This window comes from Conger conger, chromosome 6 (genome assembly GCF_963514075.1).
Source record: "Conger conger chromosome 6, fConCon1.1, whole genome shotgun sequence".
NCBI lineage: Eukaryota > Metazoa > Chordata > Actinopteri > Anguilliformes > Congridae > Conger > Conger conger.
In genome coordinates, this window is record NC_083765.1 from 2770583 (window position 1) to 2792432 (window position 21850).

General features: G+C 42.3%; 3 protein-coding genes across 5 annotated transcripts in view; all 3 read right to left on the reverse strand.

Moving 5' to 3' along the window:
• Window positions 1-1926: 1926 nt before the first annotated feature.
• Window positions 1927-5969, reverse strand: LOC133130277 (zinc finger and SCAN domain-containing protein 22-like). The gene is made up of 4 exons (XM_061244741.1): window positions 4806-5969; window positions 4475-4605; window positions 4127-4202; window positions 1927-3798 (listed from the first exon to the last, which is right to left on the reverse strand). Exons 1-4 carry the CDS (start codon window positions 5089-5091, stop codon window positions 2678-2680), a joined length of 1614 nt encoding a protein of 537 aa, XP_061100725.1. The 5' UTR covers window positions 5092-5969; the 3' UTR covers window positions 1927-2677.
• Window positions 5970-6739: 770 nt separating this feature from the next.
• Window positions 6740-9421, reverse strand: LOC133130283 (zinc finger and SCAN domain-containing protein 22-like). 2 transcript variants are annotated; one of them, XM_061244752.1, is made up of 4 exons: window positions 8946-9421; window positions 8595-8725; window positions 8295-8370; window positions 6740-7939 (listed from the first exon to the last, which is right to left on the reverse strand). In XM_061244752.1, exons 1-4 carry the CDS (start codon window positions 9229-9231, stop codon window positions 6996-6998), a joined length of 1437 nt encoding a protein of 478 aa, XP_061100736.1. In that variant the 5' UTR covers window positions 9232-9421; the 3' UTR covers window positions 6740-6995. The 2 variants fall into 2 exon arrangements, with proteins under 2 accessions (XP_061100736.1, XP_061100735.1); XM_061244751.1 differs by having other exon boundaries at window positions 6740-7951.
• Window positions 9422-10659: 1238 nt separating this feature from the next.
• LOC133130276 (zinc finger protein 324A-like) overlaps window positions 10660-21850 on the reverse strand; it is a 16297-nt gene continuing 5106 nt past the window's right edge. Inside the window, exons 5-8 of one of the 2 annotated variants that reach the window (XM_061244740.1) lie at window positions 19571-19673; window positions 18306-18394; window positions 12080-12182; window positions 10660-11409 (exon numbers count right to left, since the gene is read on the reverse strand). In XM_061244740.1, coding sequence (XP_061100724.1) covers window positions 10691-11409; window positions 12080-12182; window positions 18306-18394; window positions 19571-19673 — 1014 coding nt within the window. In that variant the 3' untranslated portion in view covers window positions 10660-10690. Of the gene's footprint in view, window positions 11410-12079; window positions 12183-16015; window positions 18395-19570; window positions 19674-21850 lie in introns of those variants that run through there. The other variant, XM_061244739.1, reaches the window with a different exon arrangement.

Sequence of the window (21850 nt, forward strand, 5' to 3'; positions counted from 1 at the left end):
TCCCAACCCAAGACTACTCATTATGTCGGTAATTCAGAGGCATGTTCTTCTTCAAATTCCATGACTGTATAGTTTCTTATTTTTGAAGTAGACCTTAGAATTCGGAATTTCGATGATGAATTGTCCATAGATTTAACGTGGGGAGACACAATACTACAGGTGAGGCGAATCTAACGTTCTAAACGAAAATGAGACCGTTATATTCGGCCTGCAGGCGGTAGCTGGGTGACATGACGTTAGAGTAAATCGAGGGCGGCGAAAAAGCCGCCAGCTAGATCAGCGTACATAAACAGAAAACCTTCAGCAAAAATGCGCTACACAAATGCCAGTGCCAGCGTTTGCTAATACTAGCTAGTTAATTAGCTAGCTAGCTAGTCTATAGTATTTTAAAAGTAGATATACATTGCTAGCTGACTGGCTGATATTGGATATTTCTCATTACACACGAGAGAACATACAATCTGGCGAGCAAAGGTAATTTAATATACCGTGTTGCTGGCAGACGGTTGGCATCTCCTTAAAGATTTGACTGAAGAAATGCGTTCCAGACGTTATTGTTGAAATGGAAAATGACTTTATTTTCCATGTATAGTGAAACTAAGACTATACACTGCATCAATTTAGATGACCTATCAAGTATTTATGGAACCTCCTGGTCTAAAAACTAAGGAAATGAATCACAAAAGACAATGTTTTAAGTTAAATGTTTGCATTTTCTGAAAACCTCAAAAGACAGGAAATTAAATTGATCAGCCCTAATGCTATAACATCAGTCTGCTCTCCATCAAGGTGTATCAGCATAGATCTTTGACAATATGCTTCAGCCCTGTAGTTTAAATTCAGTTTGTGCAGGACAAGACTCTCATTTATACCCAGGTATTTGTATAACATTATTATTTTGATAAATTCAACATAATTTAGATACCTAAAAATATATTGTATATACACTACCATTAATAAGTTTGGGGTCACCTTTTTGTTTTTTTATATTTTCTGTTCTGTTTGTAATCAAACAATTCATACATGGTCAGATTCAGAACTTTTATTAACAATATATATATTACAGCACTTTTTATATGTAGTCCCCCAATTCAATGTTTGAGACAAATTAACAATGTCAACTAAGAGTGTCATGTTTTGCATTTGGTTGCATATCCTTTGTATGCCATGACTTCCTGATGTCTGTGACCTATCAACATCATCAGTCTGGATGTATTATTTTCAGGTTGTCCGACAATTGATACTAAAACTTGAATGGATCTCAATGGGAATTTGGGGGTGGGACTAGATTCAGCTGTAAATTATTCTGATACAGTATGGAACGCATTTGTTGGTGAAACTGCTTTAAATCATGAAGGGTCCAAAGTATCAAATGAGCCTCAAACCATCAGGCTGCATGCCAGATATGCAGTAGATACTGCAAGAATTGTTTCTCCCGACAAGTTTTCCTGTTGAGTCAATGGAGAAAATATTCAGCAGAATCAATTCTATAAAGAGAAATTCAAAAAGGACAGATTTTTTGCTTTTCATATATATTTTTCTTGCATTTTGAATGTTTTTGGAATTCAAATTATTGTGGATTTGGTTGTCTGGACCCTTTTCGCCTGATTTGTGTCATCTGTGAAGTTCTACAGGCTTGTTTTGCCACCCCACTTGTAACGGAATAAGGAACTGTTGTCGGTAAAACAATGAGAATGTAAGAGAGTTATAGAAATACAAATAGAACCGTTAGTTGTATTGCTTCCCTATATCCTGTGACCAGATTGATTGAAAATTTCACAGTGAAAAAAGGATAGAATGCAAATAAGCACACTGTCCGTGCGATTACAGCAATGTTAGACCTATTTTTTGTTTATATCATGAAATGTGCAGTTGCACTAGCAGGTGCAATATATCCCATCTCCTGGAATGTGCACTATCAATGTTCAAGTCTACAGTTCAAATAAAGGACAGTGTTTAAAACTAAAATTAAATATTTATCCTGGAAATTTGCATTGATTTTCACCCGTTTTTTTAAATGAAAAATAAAAATCCTTGTCCTTGTGCATTATGGTGCACAAGTTGCTGGGAGAGAAAAAAAAGAAGAAGCTCATACTAGGTTTTGAAACAGTTGGTAGCTGGTTGACCGGAGTACACTGGATGAGAAAGTTAACGGAACATTTTTCTTTATCCAAATGTAGTGTACTTTACAGTCAGTAATTCTGGGGGTTAATATAACACTAATGGCTTACAACAAGCAAAAAAGACAAAGCAAGGGTACAATAACATAAAATGATTCTCTTAATTAAAATAATGGTAACAATCTCCCCCCCAACATTTCTATTCTCTTCTAAAATAATAACCATGTGACTCCTAGTGACAGCTTTGTTTAGAATGGAACTCTGGGATTTGAGTGTTAAAATTGTGACTGTCCAGTCACCACAGATGTAGGGACAGACGGTTTCAATGTACACTGTGCTCAGGCAAAGAGAAATTCCATTTTAGACGCAGTCTTCCTTTAAATATACCAACCAAAGAAAATCTGCTGATTATGCACAAACTACATACAAGGGAAATTGCAGACAAATATGTATTTTTTGTGAACTGGAATAACATTTGGGCATTTAACATCAGTAAGAGGCCAGTACTTCTTTCCTGAATTAAATATTTATATTAAAAAATATACAGTTCTAGAGTCTCACTGTACAGAATATGGAGCCATATGATTTTTCAGCTGATGTAATTTAAGACTGTACTTTGAAGCAAATAAGTTCCCACAATAGGCACAGCTCAGTGATTTCTCCCCAGTGTGGATCCTCATATGACTTTTCAGATAACATGACTGCTTGAAACTCTTCCCACACAGTGAGCAGCTGAACGGTCTCTCGCCTGTGTGAATACTCCTGTGTTTCCTAAGATTGCTTGAATCAGAAAACTGCTTTCCACACTGAAGACAGCCGAATGGCTTTTCTCCAGTGTGGACAATTTCATGTTTTTTAAGGCTACACGACTGACTGAACCTTTTTCCACACAGTGTGCAACTGAACGGTTTCTCTCCTGTGTGAACCCTCTGGTGCACTTTCAGATCGCTGGCTCGACTGCAAGTCTTCCCACAATATTTACACACGTGCCTTTCCTTTCTGGCTCCTGTTGCTCCGACGGCCATTGGACCTTCCGATGGGAAAAGATTATTTCCATAGGACACACATGCATTCGGGTCTGGCTGATCGGGGTGTGGCAGTGCCAGGTTCTCTCTGACGGTCACTGCTGTATATGGTGCACACACGCTGCCTCTCCGCTGGGTCTCAAACACTCCTGAGTGAGACTCCATGGTCCAGAGGGACTGAGTCTGCACTGTGTCCTCCATTTTGACTGGTACAGAGTCCACTGTTACAGCTTCTGGTTTCTCTTGTTGCGATGCTGAAGAGGACAGGCTTTTCCCCACTGCGCCCTTGGTTATGTGAGCCAGCTGGGGCTCGGAGTTCATTTCTGATGGATTTTCACCCCCAACTTCCACATTTTCATGTGTCCAGTAAGACCCCAGTTGGCCTGGCCTTTCAAACATGACAAACTCAGAGTCCAGACTGTTGAGTCCTCCTGCCCTGTGTTCAGCTCCCCTGTGTTGGAGCGTCTCCACACACTCGCTCTGTCCCTCTGCTTTGAGAGCAGATTCCAGTCCACTGACCTCCCAAACACCGCGTCTGGTCCTGTGCTGCTCAGTGAGCTCCTCTGTGTGATTCGCTGCTTTATTCTGCGTTTCCTGAACGGGACGCTTTTCCCTGCTGCCTGCCCTCCACTCCACAGCTCCTGGAGGGAAGACTAAAAAGGAAATTAGGTTATTACATATTACACTCACCCCTTAACTCTTACTGATATGATTATATAGAACTCTAACTAACCCCTTAACTTTTGCTGGTATGAGAATATTTAACATGGCCAATTGATATTAACTGTCCAAATTCAGGCAAAAAGAAAATCAATAAAACAACAGAAGAATAAAAATGAGAACACAGCTCTTATAAAGTGGTGTTTTATGAACTCTGGTGGTCTGAATACGTGGCCACTTCACTTGTTAACAGATTTGACGGAGGAAGAATGAGATGGTTGGTTGGGAATCAAGGCGAGCAACATAAATAACACAATGTACCGTTACTCGTATCCTCTTCAGGTTTCTCCTCTTTAATAAAGGATAGTTTGGGCTTCGGCAACTCAACCTCGACTGGCTGTAACAGAACAATGCGAAAGAGAGACGAATAATTCGGAATCAACAATCATTTAGATATTAGAAACCGAAAATATCATAAAGCACTAGTTCTAAACATTTTCAGAATCGTGACCCAAAGTAGAAATGTCCCTTTTAGGGACTGGACAAATACTTAACTTACTAACAATAGCCTAACGGACCAGACTGGTCCCGGGACCAACCAAACACAGTTCCGCGAACCAGTTTCGGCCCCGATCCATACTTTAAGAAACCATAACAACCATAACTTACCTGTACCGGACTCGTGACGTTAGGCTGCTCAAGAGAGCGTTCCTCGTGCTCGGCTGCCAGCTCTCCATCCCTCCACGGTGTGATATTCGCCTCTTTCCCAAGCGGTCCCTCTTCAGTTAGGAAACAATCCTCTATCGCAATGGCGACATTAATGACAAGTTATAATCGACACCTAACCATCGATAACCTGGCTAACACGTTGGGTCAAGACAGTGAAAACAACTAGTTCTAGTTGATCGTTGTTATATCGCTAGATAGCTACCAACATTCCAAGCAGATTGTAAATACAATATTGCATGCTTGCCTCTTTACATAGTGTAAGTTTCCGTACCTGTTATTTTCTTGGATCTTTCTAAAATCTGGACTCGAGTGCGATTATTTACGAAGTCCTCTTGCACTCCGACTCGCTCAACCTGGATCAACCCTCGAGAAACCCTCTGCTCCATCAACCGCAACCTCCTTCTCAAAGCCTCATTCTGCTTCTGACTTTGAGAGACTTCCAAGCGCAGAAGTGCGTAACCGTCGTCTACGATTTGGCATATTTCTGCAACGGCAGACTTTGCCAAAACATCAATGATGGCAGCTAGCTGCGAGTGGAAAGCTATAGAATCACACATTGTCCGAAAACCTGACAGGTGTATGCCTTTTATAGCCCTTCCTGTTTTACACTGTTGCAGTGTTCAACGGCAATTTAAACGCTAAAATATAATGTTCGGCTGGGAGTCATGCTGTATCTCCTTATCTACAGACAACACAACCAAACCAGTACCCGGAAGGGTTGATAAACAACACAGGAGGTGACCGTAGAGTATCTAGGATTTGGAGACCATCGAGATCGTACTAGTACTAGAGACAGCTCCGCTTACCGGTTCCTACGGGAGCTGCTCAATGGCGCATGAAGCCAGTTAGAGGAGGCTGCCGTTGCACTGGTGAACTGAACGCGAATACACGAATAGGGAAAAATCACTCAGTGAGCACTTTATTAGAAACTCTATATTAATACTGGGTAGGGCCTCCCTTTGCTCTCAAAGCAGCGTCAATTTTTTGTATCATGAATTCCGCAAAATGTTGAAAACTACTTTGAGATTCTGTTCCGTGTCGACATGATTGCATCACTCCACTTCTGATTTCTCAGCTTCACATTCATGCTGCGAATCTCCTGTTCTACCACATCCCAAACCTGTTCTATTGGATTCAGATACGGTCATTGGGAAGGCCACTGAAGAACACTAAACTGATTGTCATATTCATGGAACCAGTTTGAGATGACTTTGTGACATGGTGCATTATCATGCTGGAAGTAGCCATTCAAAAATGAGTACATTGTGGCCATGAAAAGATGCACATGGCCAGCAACAATACTCAAATAGGCTGTGGCATTCAAGCAATAATTGATTGGTATTAACAGGCCCAAAGTGTGTCAAGAAAACATTCCCCACACATTTACACCACCGCCACCAGCCTGGATTGTTGGGTCCATAGATTCTTGCTGTTGGCACCAAATTCTGACCTTACCATCTGTATGCCTCAGCAGAAATCAAGATTCATGAGACCAGGCTATGTTTTTCCAGTTTTCAACTGTCCAGTTTTGGTGAGCCTGTGCCCACTGCAGCCTCAGCTTTCTATTCTTGGCTGACAGAAGTGGAACCCAAAATGGTCTTCTGCTGATGTAGCACATCCACCTGAACCTTCGATGTGTCGTGCATTCTGAGATGCTTTTCTGCTCACCACAATTGTACAGAGTGGTTATCTGAGTTACCGTAGCCCTTCTGTCAGCTCAAACCAGTCTGGCCATTCTCCGTTGACCTCTCTCATCAAAAAGGCGTTTCCATCCGCAGAACTGCTGTTCACTGGATGTTTTTAGTTTTTCACACCATTCTCTGCAAACTCTAGACTGTTGTGCATGAAAATCTCAGGAGATCAGCAGTTTCTGAGATACTCAAATCACCGTCTGGCACAAACAAATCATTCCACATTCAAAGTCACTTAGATCATATTTCTTCCCCATTATGACAGCTGAACCTCTTGACCATGCCTGCATGCTTGTATGCATTTAGTTGCTGCCACATGATTGGCTGATTGAATATTTGCATTAACAAGTGTACAGGTCTGCTTAATAAAGTACTCGCTGAGTGTATATATTCTGCAAACTTGAATAGCATTTCGGCATTTAACATCAGTAAGAGGCCAGTACTTCTCTCCTGACTTAAGTTTTTATTAAAACAAAAGCAAAACAAAAAAATAGAATTCCATTTGTGCCATCTCAGGGTACAGAATATGGAGCCGTATGATTTTTCTGCCGATGTAATTTAAGATTGTACTCTGAAGCAAATACAGTCCCCCAATACGCACAGCGACAGTGCCGTGAAAAAGTACTTGAACCCTTCCTGATTTATTATATTTTCGCATATTTTAACCATTTAAAAATAATTAATAATAATTCAGTTAATCATTTAGAAACCATTTAGTGTGACCAAGATACAAAAATAGAGGAAATTGGGGGGTGAGGGGGGATACCTTTTCACGACACTGTAAGTGATTTCTCGCCAGTGTGGATCTTCATATGACTTTTCAGATAACATGGCTGCTTGAACCTCTTCCCACACAGTGAGCAACAGAATGGTCTCGCCCCTGTGTGCATGCTCCCATGTTTTTTAAGGCTACACGACTGACTGAACCTTTTTCCACACAGTGTGCAACTGAACGGTTTCTCTCCTGTGTGAACCCTCTGGTGCACTTTCAGATCGCTGGCTCGACTGCAAGTCTTCCCACAATATTTACACACGTGCCTTTCCTTTCTGGCTCCTGTTGCTCCAACGGCCATTGGACCTTCCAATGGGAAAAGATTATTTCCATAGGACACACATGCATTCGGGTCTGGCTGATCGGGGTGTGGCAGTGCCAGGTTCTCTCTGACGGTCACTGCTGTATATGGTGCACACACGCTGCCTCTCCGTTGGGTCTCAAACACTCCTGAGTGAGACTCCATGGTCCAGAGGGACTGAGTCTGCACTGTGTCCTCCATTTTGACTGGTACAGAGTCCACTGTTACAGCTTCTGGTTTCTCTTGTTGCGATGCTGAAGACGACAGGCTTTTCCCCACTGCGCCCTTGGTTATGTGAGCCAGCTGGGGCTCGGAGTTCATTTCTGATGGATTTTCACCCCCAACTTCCACATTTTCATGTGTCCAGTAAGACCCCAGTTGGCCTGGCCTTTCAAACATGACAAACTCAGAGTCCAGACTGTTGAGTCCTCCTGCCCTGTGTTCAGCTCCTCTGTGTTGGAGCGTCTCCACACACTCGCTCTGTCCCTCTGCTTTGAGAGCAGATTCCAGTCCACTGACCTCCCAAACACCGCGTCTGGTCCTGTGCTGCTCAGTGAGCTCCTCTGTGTGATTCGCTGCTTTATTCTGCATTTCCTGAATGGGACGCTTTTCCCTGCTGCCTGCCCTCCACTTCACAGCTCCTGGAGGGAAGACTAAAAAAGAAATTAGGTTATTACATATTACACTCACCCCTTAACTCTTACTGATATGATTATATAGAACTCTAACTAACCCCTTAACTTTTGCTGGTATGAGAATATTTAACATGGCCAATTGATATTAACTGTCCAAATTCAGGCAAAAAGAAAATCAATAAAACAACAGAAGAATAAAAATGAGAACACAGCTCTTATGAACTGGTGTTTGATGAACCCTGGTGGTCTGAATACGTGGCCACTTCACTAGTTAACAGATTTAACGGAGAATGAATGAAAAGGCTGGATGGGAATCAAGGCGAGCAACATAAATAACCCAAAACAAGGATGGAAAATCTACCGTTACTCGTATCCTCTTCAGGTTTCTCCTCTTTAATAAAGGATAGTTTGGGCTTCGGCAACTCAACCTCGACTGGCTGTAACAGAACAATGCGAAGGAGAGACGAATAATTCGGAATCAACAGACATTTTCAAGACCGTGACCCAAAGTAGAAAATACCCTTCAGTGACTTAACAAATACTTAACTTACGAACAATAGCCTAATGGACCAGACTGGTTCCGGGACCCACCAAATACAGTTCCGCGAACCAGTTTGGGTCCCGATTCATACTTTAAGAAACCATAACAACCCTCACTGACCTGTACCGGACTCATGACGATAGGCTGCTCAAGAGAGCGTTCCTCGTGCCCGGCTGCTAGCTCTCCATCACTCCACGGTGTGATATTCGCCTCTTTCCCAAGCGGTCCCTCTTCAGTTAGGAAACAATCCTCTATCGCAATGGCGACATTAATGACAAGTTATAATCGACAACTAACCATCGACAACCTGGCTAACACGTAGGCGTCAGGACAGTGAAAACAGCATCCGTAGGCTACAGTTTTGAGTTCTAGTTGACCGTCATCATATCGCTAGCTAGCTACCAACATTCCAAGCAGATTGTAAATACAATATTGCATGCTTTCCTCTTTTCATAGTGTAAGTTTCCGTACCTGTTATTTTCTTGGATCTTTCTAAAATCTGGACTCCAGTGCGATTATTTACGAAGTCCTCTTGCACCCCGACTCGCTCAACCTGGATCAACTCGCGAGCAACCCTCTGCTCCATCATCCGCAACCTCCTTCTCAAAGCCTCATTCTGCTTCTGACTTTGAGAGACTTCCAAGCGCAGAAGTGCGTAACCGTCGTCTACAAGTTGGCATATTTCTGCAACGGCAGACTTTGCCAAAACGTCAATGATGGCAGCTAGCTGCGTGTGGAAAGCAAGATAATCACACATTGTCTCTTGCTACCTGACAGGTTTATGCCATTAATAACCCTTCCCGTTTTACACTGTCGCAGTGTTCAACCCGAATTCATGAGCTAAAACAGAATTATCTACACAGACAACACCGCCAAGCCAGTACCCGGAAGAATTAACGCATATGGAGAGCCGAACAGTTCAAAAGCCACATATCCAGTCGCCCGGCGAAATCCAATTGTTTCGCGAGATCTCTCCAGTTAACAAGACACCACATATCCGATCATCGTGCGCCACCCAGCGGACATCGCGACATATCCAGTTGGGTCTCTCTGCGCTGTCCAACTGCTTCGCTCGCGATGTCTAGTTTGGCAAATTGGCAAAAACCTCCACTTTACCTCCCTTCTGTGAACAGGACATACACATTCCAGGGAGCGTAGCTCCATCAGCCAGACCGTCACAGACTTCAGCAGCGAATCGTGTGCTCTAAATGATTTCTTACGAAGTAACAGGATACCGAATTGATCCCAAATTATATTTAAATAATTTAATTAAAAGGAACTGTGCATCGGCCCCTTTTTACGATGTCACGTTGAACAGAACGACAAACTATCATGTCTTACTAACATCAAATGACCATGTAAAACATTTGTATTTTACATTTAAAGGTACAATAGGTAAGATTTTTGTGTTGAAACATCGTTACAAGACCATTATAATTGCCTTCCTATCATTGAAAAAGGCTCACTGACATGTGTTTATAGTCCTTAAATTCGGCTTTCAAAATATGCAGTTGACGGGCCGGCACTCCATACCAAAACATCGTATAGCTGTACAATAATTTAAACTCACTGGTGGAAAATTAGTTCTAATTGCCACAGCCAATGGCGTTTCAAAGTCAGCATGTTCACAGAGAACGGGTGGGCTAAACGGTGTTGCTGCAATTCCTCTCTTGGCCGTTAGAAGTCCGATATTACCGACTGTACCTTTAACAAATGTGTTTCACAACGGGAAGGAAACGCCGACACACTTGTTGCACTCACTGCACTGTGCTCTGAGCCGACTCATTTCAGAACAAATCATGGGCCTCGTCCATAATTGGATGAGCCCCACGGTTTGTTCTGAAATCTGGACCCCGTGGTGGTGCTGACTGCAGCTGGCAGCCTGGGGTGCAGAACCTCCGCCCAGGAATGGAAGAGGTGGAGCCGGTCAGGGCGATGTCACTGCACTGCCGCGTCTGGTTCACCTGCTGAGCTGCACAGGTGTCTGGGGGTTTGATACGTAACACAGAAACGCCGGACAGACCCTTCCCCTGGGCTGAGAGAGAGCATAACAGCATAACACAAAACACAAGCGCACACCAAAACAGTTGGTGCGCGGTGCTGGGTTCACAGGAATAATTGAAAGTCTGAAAAGAAACGACTCGCACACACACTCTACGCCCCAGAAAACAAATAACGTGATTTATTGAGCCGTGAAAATGGCTGACGTTTCGCCTCTACAGATTGTGAGTGGCCTGGTGCTTCTTCAGACTGCGCTTGTTGGTGTAGCCCTTCCCGCAGCGCGCGCACCAGAAGGGCTTGTACCCGGTGTGCACGTTCAGGTGTCTGGTGAGACTGCAGGACTGGCTGAAGCCGCGGCCACAGTGCAGGCAGCGGTACGGCTTCTCTCCCGTGTGGACCCTGTGGTGCACGCGCAGCTTGGCGGCGAAGCGGAAGCCTTTGCCGCAGTACTTGCAGAGAAACCGCTCGTTCTCCCCGGCTCCCCACCGCCGGGACACCGCCTGGCTGTGCCCTTCCAGAGAGCTTCTGCCAGAGGCGGGAAACAACTTCCTTCCTGCGACGTCTAAACCCGGCGCCGCCGTGCCCTCCCTCTGTCCTGCTTGAGTCCTCGGGAGGCCCAGGTTTGTCTCTCCCGGCCCCCTCTTCCCATAGCATCCGTGCCCAGCCTGCGGCGTTCCCGGGCCACCCTGCGGCATTCCGGTCCGAGACTGCAGCGTTCCCGTCCGAGACTCCAGCGTTCCCGATGCCACGGCTTCGTTCCACGCCGACGACACTCCCAGAATCACCAAGGCACGGTCCTCGTCCCCAGCCTCCTGCCCCCCTCCGAGAGATTCCAGAGAGGACGGGCGTTTTCCAGAACCTTCCGCTGCCGTTCGCGAGCCCAGCGCCGGACTCTCCGAAGCGGAAGAGCACACCACTCCCGGTTTTCCTGCGCCTGGAAGGACAGCGAGAGCCAGCAGGAATATTACCAGGCCACAACATGGTGGCGCGGTGCCAAAACAGAAAAGGAGAGGCGGCCATCTTGTATAAAGAGAGTGCAGAATAACGTGAAGAAACTGAAAAAGGCCACACTGCAGCCCCAGGGGTGTGTCTACACATTTTTTTTTCACAGGATTATCAACTTCACAGTTAAAAATTTGGAAAAAATTATTTGCAAATGATTTAAATAAAGGACCCTGCTATGTAAATAATATGGAAACTATTCTCATGAACAGAAATTCACTTCAATCATTTGTTCTGATAAGGTCTCTATATTAGTTCAGCTAATGAGCTCATCCGGTTCATGAATGCTTTAATTTCTTCCAAATATAAAATTAAATTTAATGATGATATTGCCTCCACAAAAATGGCCTAATTATGTACGCCTGCGAAGAACATTTCAGTCATAGTCTGATTGTGAGACTAAATGGGAAATATATTTTAAACTGTGAAATCATTTGAAGATCTGTTGCTTTGAATTATTTACAAAATTGTTTAGAACTGACACACCTCCAGAAAGAAAGTTACTTGACAAGAACGGACACATTTCTGACAGTACTGAAAATGACCGTACGAAACTTCCTTTTTCAGACACCATAATAATTTAAAACTATACATTCACTTACTCTCCTCCCTGGAGTTCATCTCTCCCTGTGGGCCTCTGTCCTCTTCCACTCTCTCCTCCTTTATAAGAACCCATTCAGTCCTTCCCTCCTCCAAGTCTGCACACTGTAACGGGGAATGGAGTGATCAGCCCACAAATGTGCCATTGTGCCATTTTTAACATTTCTAATCCTAATCAAGAATCAACTGGAAGCAGAGCACTGTATTTCAAAATTAATTAAAATATTTTTATTCGTCAACTTGTTGAATTCTGCAAACAGGCACAATTCCATTAGATAAAATGTGAAAAATGGTGGCAACATGATTGTATGATTGTGTGTGTGTGTGTGTGTGTGTGTGTGTGTGTGAGTGTGTGGGTGTGCACATGTATAAACTATTTAAGGCTCCAGCACATCAAAGTTTCTGTTGTATTTATTAAACACCATTAAAATGGCACAATGTAAAAGCAGAAGCATAAACCAGTATGGTGGACAGAAAATAAAAAAACAGCATAATGTCATGAATCACGTATATTGAGCAGACAATGAAAATTTTCAAATAAACATTTCTAAATCATAGTAGAGCTGATCAACACAAATAACCCAACATTTTAACTGATCATTGGACCAGGAGCTTTTGACTCAGTCACAGATGTGTTTTGTGTGTAAGACTACAAAGAGAAAAACACTCTTTGCATTTGATGCCAACATGCACACAGTATAGGTACAGGTGAGTGGTGCTACATTCAGCTGTCAATCATGGACTTGAACATATTAAATATTCAGTTCACCACAGCAAACACAATAACTGCCTCAAATCAGACCACCATGTAGTAGCCCCACCCACTTATTCTCCAATCACTTATTCTCCAATCACAAGAGAGAAAACCATTGAGTCGTGTGGCTCCAATCACATGAGGCTGTCACAACAAATTCCCCTCCGGGGTCACGTTTCCGGCATCCGGTTACGTTCCCCTCATGCGTAAGTTAGCGTCATGAGTTAGCGTCAAGTCGACAGCGTGGTTGGCAAGCTTTATCTGCTGGTTGCTATGATGCGATCAATAAGATACATTCCCCTGATGCGTCTTTTTGTTAACGGCATACGCTTAGGCATTACTCTGTCAATAAGCATTTATTTAGTCCGGTGTATGTAAGTTAGGGAAACATATAAATTGCCAATTTCCCTACAGTTTAAGATCGCGATAGAGATAGCTAGTGCTCATCTTGGTGGACTAATATCAGTACCGCTAGCTAGTTAGTGAAACGGACAGCAAACCATTCGGCAATAAATATATGTAGAGAAGTAGACAAGCATGACATAGGTCCATATATTTAAGTTAGCTCCCTAGCTAGCAAAATAAGAAATATCTAGCTAGCGAGACAGCCAGACGGATAGATCGCTCGCTAACTAGGAAGATAAGCCATAGCTGTTTTTATTCCTAGCTAGCTAGATATAGCCTATATCGTGGCTCAATGTATATAAATAATCGATATATTCCATATGAAGCACTACATATTCACAAAAGCATCGCTAGCTCGCCGATGCAGAGCCTATTACACGCAGCAGTAAACAAATCTGATTGACGTCATTGCAGAGACGGAACCGGAAACGTGACCCCGGAGGGGATAAGTTTTGTAAGGGGAATAAAATTTGTTGCGACAGCAAGGGATTTATCCTGCCCAATCGGCTGCGGTGGTACTGCACATGACCCTTCAAGGCACCTGCTGTCCATTGGCATATGAGTGCCACATTTATCAAAATAAATTTAAAATAAAATAAAATTACAAAATTACGACGACAATTATTGTTGGTTAATTGCTCTACATTTTAGAAATTAATGGATTTGATGCTTCTCACTTGTTGAGGAACTCATGCACTGTAAGTCTCTGCGAAATTAATAAAATGTAAATGTAAAAAATGCAGGTGAGGCACACCTTTCCAGAAACTGTGAAAAGTCCCACAATTCATTGCTATCTCTTTTATGGCCTATACGTCTAGCGGTCATGTCATCCAGAATGTTCCAATCTGAATTGCCCGGGCCACTGATGCACGTGCATCACGACAGACATTCGATTTTACAAGTAAAATAGTGAGCACACTCGTGAAATATATCTGAAATGTATTAAAATGGTTACGAGTCTAGTCATGAGATGAAGGCTATTCTTAATCTCCTGGATGCTTTTGTGTAACCAGGAAGAGTCACTCAAACCTCAGTATTTTCCACCTGAACACTGACATTTATAAGAACTATAATGCTCAGTCTTTTAATGGAGAAATACAACATTTTTCAACTGTTATATAAAATATTATTAATTAATTTCAGGTATAACTGACTTGTGAAAATGTTAAAAATGAATAATAATGGGTTAAATTAGGTACTTAAATGTGAAGGATACAGAAATATTGACGCTAGACCAAGGGGAAATGTTTAGAGCAGCTAATGGTGAACAGTAAATGCTAAACTAAACTAAACTCATTTACACACTGCATTATATCCAGGGTGGCCGCACGGGAAGAGCTGGTTAACCTGTCGCTCCTGGGGCTGCAGGTTCCTTTCCCAAGTGGGGTACAGCCATGAGCGAACTGTCCCTGACCAGTGACCCCTACTGGACGATCTGGCACCTGCAAGCTTTCCTCTGACCCCTTTAATTAACTACACATCAGTTAATCAATTAAGAACAAACACTGATTCAAGGAAGGAAATAATAATTGTAATAATTGTCTGTCTTTATTCACTTCCAGATGCCACCAGGGATATTTACCTGATTATCATGCAAGCAGGTGGGAAACACAAGAGAAAAGCATAAATTAAAATGTTTTTCCTTTTCCTATGGTCTAGAAGTTGTAGGATTGACAGATATGACAATTACACAACCCTATTTTCTGTTGTCCACTGTTGTACCTTTGAAATATTTACTAAAATGTTGTGTTCCGGACCGCACCATCACATTTTCACGTGTGATTACCAAAACAAAATGTCCGACAGGAAAACAGGAAAGTCACCTTAAAAGAAGGTTCATACTAAACCTACAATACCTTGCATATTTAATATGCTGGCTAAGCTGGGTTTGAACCAAGATAAAAATTACCAGATAAAAAAGTACCAACACAACAGGTTCATTCCGTGAAAAATCAGCCAGAGACGTGGGGGTGACCACTCCAATTTTGCTCAAACTTTGTGCAAATGTTCTCTATATATATATATATATATATATACACAATAGAGAATATGCATTACCCTTATTGGATTTGTCATTCTAGAGATATTGGCTCTTAAAAAAGGGGGGACGGCACAAAAAGTAAATTGCGAGGAGAAATTGGGCTTTGTGTCGAATTTGGAGTGTCATATCTTTGGCATTAATATATGGAAAAAATCTGAGAGTAAATGCTCAATTTTGCCGCTTGCCAATTTTTTTTTCAATATTTGATGGCTTACTAGTTGGTGTATGCCTTCCAAATTTCTAAAACTAGTAGATATTTTGGTTAAGAACAGGCCTTAATTAATTCAAAAGTGATATACTGCCAAAGTCCACACAGAAGATGACCTAAAGGGCTGCATATTCTAGTCGTCGGTAAGGTGGAAAGTTACCTATTAAAATAAAAATTTATGTTCTGCAAAAGGTAGTATAGGGCTACTACAAAAATGTAGTTGATACTGCAATGCCTGAGTATGTTTTGATCAGTTCAAACAGGACTTCAATTTACAGGAAGATTTACGTAAAATCACATAAAAAATGAACATATGATCAAATAAATAAAACAATAAAACAATGATAAAAACATATTTTGCATTTGTGTATTTAATTATAGCTTTTTCACATTGCTATAAAATGTAAATATACATAAAATAAAATAAACACAATATAAAAACATTTTACATTTTACAAACCATTTTCTACTACATTAGTAATTTAATGCACTTTTTTCAAACATACATTTTAATGGATTGGGATGGATTTCCGATGGGAAATATGTATATGGTTCCAGTAAATATGTAAATTTCAACTGATCAAAACATGCAAAGGCATTTGATTATCAAGTCAATGTTTTGTACATAAATAGGCCTATTGTAAATTTTGAAGAACATGAAGTTTCATTGTGATTGGAAACTTCCTACCTTACCATCTACTTGGTTAAATATCTTTTTGAAATATCCTATTTTATTTTTGAATAAATAATCCATTTGACTTCATTTTGCTTGTGGCCATACTTAACCAAGAAATGTACTAGTATTGCAAGTTTGGATACCATACACCAAGTGGTGCTGATGCAGGAAGCATCAAAGTATGTTTTGTTTTATTGTGATTTAAGGTTCTGAAATTATTAATATACAGTACTGTGCAAAAGTCTTAGTGTAACATTCTGAACAGATAAGATTCTTTCAAAAATAATTAAATGAAAGGTCCTAAATAAACATACTATATATTTTACATGACATTTTAATTGACATTTAATTTGGCAGAAAAGTTAAAAACTGAATCAAATCAATATTTTTTGTGACCACCCTTTGGCGTTAAAACTGCATCACTTGTCTGAGATGGCCAACGCTCTCCTGCAATTCTATAAGACAATCAGCAGGGAAGTTGTTCCATGCATGTTGGAGAACTTGCCACAGTTCTTCTGCTGACTTTGGTTGGCTCCTTGCTTCTGATCTCAGACAAAAAAGTAGTCAATTGCTTATTGTAATATGTTACTTTTTTTATTAAATACAAAATGTCTGTAAAATTAAATCTTTTGGAAAATCGATATTTGGAAACCTCAAATGTGTTATTTTATACTAACACACACAAAAAAAGAAACATATATATAATAAAGTCTAGGGTGCCTAAGACTTCTGCACAGTACTGTATGCCAAGACATAGCTGTAACAACTGAATTCTTTGTACATAATTAGGCCTATTACACCCTTTGAACTACACAAAGTTTAATTTTGCTTTTTGCTCATTTTATGGCCGGAACCAATTTTGTCATTGTATAATTTTTCAATTTTCTCTTATTTTCATTGTGGCTGTTCTTAACCAACATATCTACTTGTAGAAGTTACACACTAAGTGGTTCTGATGTGGCAAGCCATCAAATATTGGAAAAACAGAACCTGAAAGTAGACAGAAACCTGAAAGTCCAGAACCTGAAAGTAGACAGAAAATTGTGTCAGAGTACACATTTTCAAGTTGTTCCCTGCTTTAATGCCAAAAACATGATGCTCCAAATTTGATACAAACCCCAAATTCCACTTGCAACTTTTTTGGTGCACAGGAAGGTGGGTATAAGGCCTGTTTAAGCCTCAAATGTTGTTTAAGTGTGGATGTTGTTAAATCCATGTCAGGCTACATAAAGGGGAGCGTGTTCTCTCTGCTGGTGCAGTTTGAGGAAAGTCCTCTCGCCAAACTTCCTCCCGCAGTGCACACAGTTGAAGGGCTGGTCTCCTGTGTGAACCCGCTGGTGCACCTTCAGCTGATAGTGGTGAGAGAAACTCCTCTGGCACTGGGTACAGCTGAACGGTCTCTCTCTGGAGTGCACACTCTGGTGTCTCCTGTGATTGCTGGAGTCGGAGAAGCGCTTCCCGCACTGCGCGCACCTGTATGGTTTCTCCCCCGTGTGGACTCTCTGGTGTGTTTTCTGGGTGTCCTGGCGGGAGAAACCTTTCCCACAGTACCGGCAAATGAACCGTTTCTCAGTGGCGGAATTGTTGCAGCCGGCCGCAAAGTTACCGGACACCGCTAAATTTCTCCCTTTCAAACTGCCGGCGTCCGGGTTGGAGGCGATCTCCCCGCTGGTCGACCAATCCCGGGAGAGACTCGAGGGGTTAACGGGATCTGGCCGTGGCTCCAGTTCCGTTTCCCTGTCGTCACGGCGACGTCCGTGCTGCGAATCTGCCCTCACGGGCACGGTTGGCTCTTTGTCCCATTGGGAAAGCAGAGTCACTGCCTCCTCTTTCACACTGTCTATTATCACCACATCCGGCACCAGATCCGGGGAGTCGGAAGGTGGGGGGCGGACACGGGCACCTGCAAGTTCCCTGGGAACGGCTGGATAGCGTTCCGAGTCCCCTCCATGGAATGGGCGGGATTGATCCTTGTCCTCTGTGAGAGTCTGAGAGTGTCCTGCAGTCTCGTACACGACAGCCGACTGGGAGCCTCGCGCTCCAAGCGTTCCCATTCCCGCTCTGCACTCTGATCCCGCGTTTCCCAGCCTCTGAGCGGCCATGTTTCCCGCCTGTAATCGAAGGACGGCTTCCAAACCACTGACCTCCCAAACCCCGGTCCCGTGTCCTGTCCCACGCAGCTCGGGCGGCTCCTCGGAGCTCTCTGCAGACGACACCCTGAGTCCCAGGGCCCCTGCAGCCAGGGCAAAAACCATTACAACAGGCTGTTACTAACCTGCAATAAACCTGCTACTAACCTGTAATAACACTGTTACTAACCTGTAATAAACCTGCTACTAACCTGTAATAGTACTGTTACTAACCTGCAATAAACCTGCTACTAACCTGTAATAGTACTGTTACTAACCTGCAATAAACCTGCTACTAACCTGTAATAGTACTGTTACTAACCTGCAATAAACCTGCTACTAACCTGTAATAGTACTGTTACTAACCTGCAATAAACCTGCTACTAACCTGTAATAGTACTGTTACTAACCTGCAATAAACCTGCTACTAACCTGTAATAGTACTGTTACTAACCTGCAATAAACCTGCTACTAACCTGTAATACACCTGCTACTAAACTGTAATAGTACTGTTACTAACCTGCAATACACCTGCTACTAACCTGTAATAGTACTGTTACTAACCTGTAATAATACTGCTACTAACCTGTAATACACCTGCTACTAACCTGTAATAGTACTGTTACTAACCTGTAATAATACTGCTACTAACCTGTAATACACCTGTTACTAACCTGTAATAGTACTGTTACTAACCTGCAATAAACCTGCTACTAACCTGTAATAGTACTGTTACTAACCTGCAATAAACCTGCTACTAACCTGTAATAATACTGCTACTAACCTGCAATAAACCTGCTACTAACCTGTAATAATACTGCTACTAACCTGCAATAAACCTGCTACTGACCTGTAATAATACTGTTACTAACCTGTAATAAACCTGTTACTAACATGTAATAAATATGTTACTAACCTACAATAGTACTGCTACTAACCTGCAATAATATTGCTACTTACCTGTAATACACCTGTTACTAACCTGTAATAAACCTGCTACTAACCTGCAATAAACTTGCTACTAACCTGTAATAGTACTGCTACTAACCTGTAATAAACCTGTTACAAACCTGTAATAAACCTGCTACTAACCTATAATAGTACTGCTAGTAACCTGTTACTGTTGGCAACCCCCTTTTGCACACCATTGTCTAAACTGGAGAAAAACATGTCTAACTGAATGTCAACTGCTGCACGCACACTCTCTCTCACACTCACTCACTCACTCACTCACACACACACACTCACACGCATACACACACACACACACACACACTCACCCTGCACAGGGATCTGCAGGGCTGCAGGTGGGTCACTGTGCTCTACAGGGACTTCCTCCTTGATAAGAATCGACCCGCTCCCGTCATTTTCAGCTTCTGCAGTCTGCGACAGGATAACGGCAAAGTGGTCACCACCTCAACTACACACGCTTTTAAAACTTTTATTTAAAGGTACAATAGGTAAGATTTTTGTGTTAAAACATTGTTACAAGACCATTGTAAATCCCTTCCTATCATTAAAAAAGGCTCACTGACATGTTGACTCACCCTCTGCCTGTGTTTATAGTCCTTAAATTAGGGTTTCAAAATATACAGTTGACGGCCCGACACTTTGTACCAAAACATTGTGTAACTGTACAATAATTCAAGCTCATTGGTTGAAAATTGGTTCTAGTTGGCACAGCCAATGGCTTTTCAACATCAGCGCGTTTACAGAGAAGGAGGAGGGATGAACAGTGTTGTGGTTTGAAGGTTTTTGTTGCTGCTATTGCTCTCTTGACCGTTAGAAGTCCGAAATTACCTACTATCCCTTTAAATGACCAACAGTGGAATCACGGCGGAGTTGTGATCAGTGTTGTCACATCAAGAACACTGACCAGAATGCAAGACAGAACTTTCCTTGCTGGAGTGACTTTTGTGCATTTGTGCTATCAACATAAAAAAAAAAAATGTCTACAGAAAAAAAAAAAAAGAGTCACACAAAACACTCAGTTATACACCTGAACATTTCTGGGAGGGGCGGTAGCTCCAAGCTGTCAAGTCAGATTCGGTTCTCTCATGGGTCATTCCGTGAAAAATCAACTAGAGGTGTGGAGGGTGACCACTCCAATTAAGCTCAAACTTTAAAAAAATAGTTTTTATATGTTCAATAGCAAAACATGTAAAAAAAAAAAGTGCCTCATTTGATTTGTGATTCTAAAGATATTGGCTTTTAAAAATTAACTTGCAAGTGGAAATTTGGGTTTGTGATGATTTTGGGGCCCCATATCTTTATCATTAGCATATCTTTACCAAAATGTGAGACTTCTGTCAACTTCAGATTATGAACTCCCATTTTCACAATACTGCTCAAAGAGAAATGGTCGTTACCAAAAAATGATAATAATTGATGGCTTACTACATCAGCAGCACTGTGTGTATGACTTCAAACTTTAAGACTCATAGATATTCCAGTTAAGAACAGTCACAAGGAAAATTAATTCAAATAGATAATTTATTCAAAAGTTATACAATTCCAAAGTCCATCCAGAAAATGACCAAAAAGTGCTGCCTATTCAACCCAGTAGTTAAGTAAGGTGGAAAGTTTCTGATCAAAATTAAACTTTGTACAAAAGGTATAATAGGCCTATTTATGTACATTATGTAAACTGAGCTGTGACTGCTTCGTGTTGGCATGTTTTGATAATTTCAAAGAGAGCTTTAATTCACAATAAAACATACTTTGATGGCTTCTTACATCAGCTCCACTTGGTGTATGGCATCAAAACTTGAAACACTAGTAAATATCTTGGCTGAGAACAGCCACTTATCCATGTTCTGCATGCTGCCCATTGTCTGCACTCTGTGCTGGAGCCAACTGTCCCACAATGCATCAGAACACCACTCTAGATGAGTCCATACACCAAATAAACAGACCCCAAATCGGTTTGTTGTGATGTCTGACTTCAGTGTAATTTAAGTGCGTATGTGTCTGACTGAAGTGCTGTGTGGATGTTGTTAAATCCATGTCAGGCTACATAAAGGGGAGCGTGTTCTCTCTGCTGGTGCAGTTTGAGGAAAGTCCTCTCGCCAAACTTCCTCCCGCAGTGCACACAGTTGAAGGGCTGGTCTCCTGTGTGAACCCGCTGGTGCACCTTCAGCTGATAGTGGTGAGAGAAACTCCTCTGGCACTGGGTGCAGCTGAACGGTCTCTCTCTGGAGTGCACACTCTGGTGTCTCCTGTGATTGCTGGAGTCGGAGAAGCGCTTCCCGCACTGCGCGCACCTGAACGGTTTCTCCCCCGTGTGGACTCTCTGGTGAATTTCCAGGGCGTTCTGGCGGGAAAATGCTTTCCCACAGTACCGGCAAATGAACCGTTTCTCCTTGTCGGAATTGTTGCAGCCGGCCGCAGAGTTAGCGGATGCACCGAAACTGATCTCACAGGCGATGAGCCCATTCAAACTGCCGGCGTCCGGGTTGGAGGCGATCTCCCCGCTGGTCGACCAATCCCGGGAGAGACTCGAGGGGTTAACGGGATCTGGCCGTGGCTCCAGTTCCGTTTCCCTGTCGTCACGGCGACGT

What these genes read in the sequence shown, in the direction of transcription:
- LOC133130283 (XM_061244751.1), bottom strand. Translation starts at nt 9,231, where the DNA reads ATGTGTGATTATCTTGCTTTCCACACGCAGCTAGCTGCCATCATTGAC. An exon ending in AAGATCCAAGAAAATAACAG is followed by an intron (nt 8,726 to 8,945) that starts GTACGGAAACTT and finishes CCATTGCGATAG; the next exon opens with AGGATTGTTTCCTAACTGAA. An exon ending in TCGTCATGAGTCCGGTACAG is followed by an intron (nt 8,371 to 8,594) that starts GTCAGTGAGGGT and finishes GTTCTGTTACAG; the next exon opens with CCAGTCGAGGTTGAGTTGCC.
- LOC133130277 (XM_061244741.1), bottom strand. Translation starts at nt 5,091, where the DNA reads ATGTGTGATTCTATAGCTTTCCACTCGCAGCTAGCTGCCATCATTGAT. An exon ending in AAGATCCAAGAAAATAACAG is followed by an intron (nt 4,606 to 4,805) that starts GTACGGAAACTT and finishes CCATTGCGATAG; the next exon opens with AGGATTGTTTCCTAACTGAA. An exon ending in TGAAGAGGATACGAGTAACG is followed by an intron (nt 3,799 to 4,126) that starts GTACATTGTGTT and finishes TTTCCTTTTTAG; the next exon opens with TCTTCCCTCCAGGAGCTGTG.